General features: G+C 46.8%; 1 protein-coding gene across 4 annotated transcripts in view; it reads left to right on the top strand.

The window, feature by feature from the left end:
* ankfn1 (ankyrin repeat and fibronectin type III domain containing 1) overlaps window positions 1-5194 on the top strand; it is a 114612-nt gene that overhangs the window by 1397 nt on the left and 108021 nt on the right. For 2 of the 4 annotated variants that reach the window (XM_014340894.2, XM_042213149.1), the window contains exons 1-3: window positions 940-1726; window positions 3099-3226; window positions 3325-3564. In XM_014340894.2, the coding sequence (XP_014196380.2) occupies window positions 1445-1726; window positions 3099-3226; window positions 3325-3564 (650 nt within the window). In that variant the 5' untranslated portion in view covers window positions 940-1444. Of the gene's footprint in view, window positions 1-939; window positions 1727-3098; window positions 3227-3324; window positions 3565-5194 lie in introns of those variants that run through there. The other 2 variants (XM_014340892.2, XM_014340893.2) reach the window with 2 other exon arrangements.

Here is a 5194-nt window from a genome sequence, read left to right as displayed (position 1 = left end):
AATTAGCCTGTTTAGAAATTAGACTTTAAATTAGCCTGTTTAGAAATTAGACTTTAAATTAGCCTGTTTTACACATACACAGTGTTGGGAAGGTTACTTTTAAAATGTATTCCACTACAGATTACAGAATACATGCCCCAAAATGTATTCTGTAACGTATTCCGTTATGTTACTCAATGAGAGTAACATATTCTGAATACTTTGGATTACTTAATATATTATCATGCTGTTTACAACAACGTGAATGTACTATTGCTGTGTTATTTATTACTATTACTGAAGGTCCGCGGCTCCGAACTGTAGTAAAGGGACCTCTGGCTAATACATCGGGGTCCCTGTCGGGCTCGTAGCTGAAAACTAGCTTTACTTTGTTGTCTGGGTCAACTTTGCTAGCGAGAGACAGAGAGAGGCGTTGAAAGGCTGCTCCAACAGAACTTATTGTTTTCGGAGGAAAACACGAACACGGTGTACAGTCGAGTCTTAATAGCTTACTTAAAACAGGCACTCGTCTTGGCTGCAGTGGTTATTATTATATTTGCATGCTTCCAGCTCCCGTTTTTGCTCGATGACAGCTCGTACTTTTCCTTTTTCTCCCTCCTCTTGCTCACAGACACATAACGGGTATGGCGGTCCATTCTCCCTGCAGCACGGACTACACTGTCCATGAGGCTACGTTCTTTAGGGCTATGTCTGTAGCATTCTGCCTGTTAGCTTAGCACAACAACAACAACAAAAAGGCGCTCTCTCACCCAGGAAACACGCAGAGAGAGAGCGTCACCCTGTAACCATGGCAACCGTAACGCTGCCGCCTGGAACAACAGAACGTAGCTGTCAAACAAAACCAAACAGTCCTGACCCGCCACAATATGAAACAGGGAAGTACCGCCGTGTAATCCATTTATTTCAACAAAGTAACTGTATTCTGAATACCACCTTTTTAAACGGTAACTGTAACGGAATACAGTTACTCGTATTTTGTATTTTAAATACGTAACGGCGGTACATGTATTCCGTTACTCCCCAACACTGCACATACAGTGGTACCATTGGTTGCCATGACAACATGGCTGGCTCTCCATTAACTAGTTTTTCCACTATGCTAGCTAACAGCATGAACAAAGCATTACAAGCTGAACCAAATTTCCCCTTGTGGGACAATTAAATGATTATTCTATTCTAATGTTAGCTAATATCATCTGACTGCCATGCAGTGTGACTGTTACCACCACTTACCAGCTAACCAACTAACTGGTTTGACCCGTAAGATACTGTCAACCAAAGTAACAAGCAGCATTACTAATTAAACAGCTAATTTATAAGATGAAACCTGCTAATTCAACTTAGAACTCCACATTCTGGATATTGTAATTCTGCAATAACTAATTAATGAAGACGAGTTTCTTAACAGTAGTTCACCAGCTAACACAATTACCAAAGTAGTGTTATGAGATCGACAGACCACGTGACTTTCGTGCGTTGCATTGTGGGTACGAGTGGCAACAAAGTCAAAACACTGCATCAAGCGCCAGCATTTCCAGCACCGGTAACCATTAATTCTGCGGTTTTAATCCCCACTTGCATTTTATTTGCCCCAAAAACAGTTCTGTACAAAACGACGGAGAACTCGGCAGCTCCGCACGAAGACAGACGTGACGAAGAGTCAAAGAAAGTACGAGGAAGAAATCAAAGGAGTGAAAGGGTCAGACCCACACGAGCACAGAGTGGAGTAAGGACGTCAGCGTGCTGCACAACTTTCATCACGCACACATTTATTATTATATGGTCCTAAGTGAGAGCGCACACACTCACAACATGTTTAGTAACATCAGATCCTGCAACAAGCCCAGCTCCAGTTTACTTTGGTGGTTTGGACGACTCCATCTCACAGCTGCTGTTACAGGCCAACGCATCTATGTGTCGTTTCAGGTTTGGTAATTCATTCAATTCATTGTCTTTATTTATTACTGGCATCATTGTTTCATTCTGTTACAGAATCTCACAGCAAAGAGGCAACATTGTAAAAATCCATCAGCTTTATTAGCTGCTTCGCTGAAAAACAAATCAACAATGCAAAAACAAAACATCAAACAACAAACTGAGACAGTTATTCATCACTTGCTTCATACAACACTTGGGCACATATATGCAGACGTGGCTGTTTTGATCTCGCTCTCTCTCTTAACCAATCAGATCTGGCTGTGGTAGCAACTTGAAACCCAGGCTGATAGAGGGGCCCAGTCTGGATCGCATCCCAGCATTTTGTAGGCTGCTTTTCCTACAAAGCACAACAAACATTAGCCCGCAAAGCCACCATGAACAAAGCAGCAAAGCAACTAATTCAATTCAAATTAAGACTTATTTGTAACCTACATCACCAATTATGATAAACGACGTAATAACTACAACAGCAGACTGACCTCTGTGGGAATGCTTGGAGCAGACTGACCTGTGAGCTGGAGCGTTCTGGGACGTTATATTTGCTCTTCGAACGGCTGCAATCCAGGCCGTCCGTCGCCTCTTTGTTACTTCGGAAACTCGGTTTGAACTATTTTTCTTCCACGACGGAATCCGATAACAACGATCTCTTTACCGTCGGCTTCCCGTGGCTGTCATGCGACCGGCTGTTGGAGCTAATAACACAACAGCTTCTTGACATTTTTTGTTTCTTTTTATCGCTGTGTGACTGTCTTCACGTGAAAGCCTGCGTGCGCTAGTACGCAGCACTAACAAGCCAATGCTACAAGCTTCCGTTTAAGTAACATTTCTTTATTAGCAGAGTGAATTTGTAGGATTGTTAACAGGGACAGTAAGTTAAACAAATGTCTGTTAACATTTCTTTAACCAGGTGAGACTCTCATACAGCGTGACCTTGTAGAGAGTGCAGGCCTACATGCAGTCACAAAAACCACTACCTGGCTAACAGGCTGGTAGGTAATGATGTCAGGCAGGACTAACGCACACAAACGGGCTAACCTGCAGAAACTAAGCCTGGGAAGCTGCATACAGAAGTCTTAGTGGGAAACACCAGGTACACAGAGAGCTGCTGCACACCTGTGTGAAGGTTGTTTTTTTAACTCCCCCTCTTTGATGTCCCGCAGATATGGCCGAAGATGTCCGTGGATTCTGATAACTCCTGTGTTTTGCTGTCATCGCGTGACTCCCGGACTTCCTGCATCTTTCAAACCGCTGATGAGAAAGATGACATCCCAGGAGTGGGAGAGGAAAGGTGAGCCAAATTCTCAGGGGCTGATTGGTTTTCATTAACCTGTTTATCCTTTGCTGTGGTGTCGATTCCTTTGTAACTCCACCTCCTTCCTCCCGCAGCGTCCTGGAGATGCTGAGCTACTCCAAGTTCTCCGACCTGGAGACATGGCTGTGCATGCCGTCCTCACTGCTGCTTTCCAGGCCTCTGGACTCCACCCACACCTCCTCGGGCTCTTCCTCCAATTCGTACTCCTCACGTGCGTCCCTCCACTCCGCCAACTCGCTCCCGGCTTCCTCCTCTTCGTCGCTGGCTTCAAACTCCCGCCGCTCCACCTGCAGCGAGCCGGGAGAAATCGACAGGTAACCCCAGCTCACCTGTTTATGCTTTTCATTGGGTTTATTTCGAGGCCGTTTCCATGAAGTTTGCTGATTTCAGGGTTTTTTGGATAACGGTGGAGCGCTGTGAAACAGAGGAACCAATCAGGCCCTTTGGTGCTTTGAATGAAACTTTAAAGAGATCCTTTGAGGGAAAATGTTCTGTCATTCAACCTTCTCACTGTCCGTCTATAAACAGGATCATGCTGCGTGTTTGAGCTGATCTTTGGAGTTTTGAAGCAGCTGCTGGGTCCAAACAAAAGACAGAAGTTTATTCTCGTGTGTTCGAAGTGTCAGGATTAACTTTAGAGAGCCTCGGGCGGGTCTGTCAGACGTCTTTGTCAGGGCACAGGCGGATCCTCCCGCTCGTCCTGCAGAAACATTGGAGCTCATGAGGCATTCGCCTGGCACCGTGGAGATGGCGGTTCTGTAGGCAAAGATAAGCTTGCAGGAAGCCCGAGGGGAAACAGTGCTGTTTATAGAGAGGAAATGTACAGCTAATGTGTGGAAGTGGGGTCATTATGAGTGTTTGCAGCAGCTGGACGCTCTTCAGACGAACTATAGGAGCAGGTTGCCGAGTGGAAGGTCCTCTCTGTCACGCTCACAGATCCGTTTCCAGCCAGGTCCTGCTGTCTGAGCTTCGTTGGTTTCTTTGCAGGAAACAGTCAGTGCAGTGTCAGATCCACAGACTCCAGTTTCTGTCAGGGCTCTCTGACAGATTTCACCACGATGGAGCAAACCACCGAGTTCCTTCAGAGTCCGTCGTGTTCCACTCCACCTGCTGCAGAACAGCTTTCCTTACAGGACACCGTCCTCAAAGAACACAGCTGCTCCCCATCACAGTTTCCCACTTCCTGCACAGTGACATGTGTTTCCTGAATCTCGTGCACGGTTTCTAAATGGTCCAAAACATGTTTAGAAGACTGATTCTAAGCAGGCGTCTGTGGACGGGATGGCTGCAGGTTCGATCCCTGTCTCGTTCCTCAGACTGTGACTGTGAGCTAGAGAGCAGCTCGGTGTAGACAAAGCCCCTGTGGATGAGTCCATGTCTCATTCCCTCCAAGCCTGATGACAGGAAGAGCTCCTCCTTATGGTGTGTCCGTGGACAGGACGTTAACGACTGCTGTTGCTGGTAGCGTGACAGTGATGTGGTTGTTGTACTGCTGGCTGGAGAACAGAGAACATCTACAGACATCACCTTTCACTGACTCATGCTCTGTTCACTCAGCTGTTTCACGTGTGCAGAACTCAGGTGTGCGTCTGAGCGCGCTCTGTACAGATCTGGACCCACGCTGATGCCGAGCAGGCTCAGAAACGCTCGACTCTCCATTCTCCTCACCCAGCCTTTGTCCCCCTGCGCGCACACACACAGGTAAGGTAACACCCCTGCTGGGCAGTGAACACGGGACTCATGACGGGGGACATGGACCCGTACAAAGCCGCGTCATATAACGTGCGGAGGGCGGTGAAAGAGGCGAAGCAGCGCTACGGGAGGAAACTAGAGTCACAACTCCAACAAGGACAATAACGGACTATAAAGCACCAACAACCGGTATGACGAACGCGGCCGTGACTCTGGCAGACGAGCTGAACACTTTCTATGCTCGCTTCGAGG

The sequence above is a fragment of the Haplochromis burtoni genome, unplaced genomic scaffold (genome assembly GCF_018398535.1).
Source record: "Haplochromis burtoni strain Fernald_Lab_line unplaced genomic scaffold, NCSU_Asbu1 Contig_422, whole genome shotgun sequence".
Taxonomy (NCBI): Eukaryota; Metazoa; Chordata; class Actinopteri; order Cichliformes; family Cichlidae; genus Haplochromis; species Haplochromis burtoni.
Note: the sequence above shows the minus strand (reverse complement) of the source record. Positions and strands in the feature narration are given on the sequence as shown.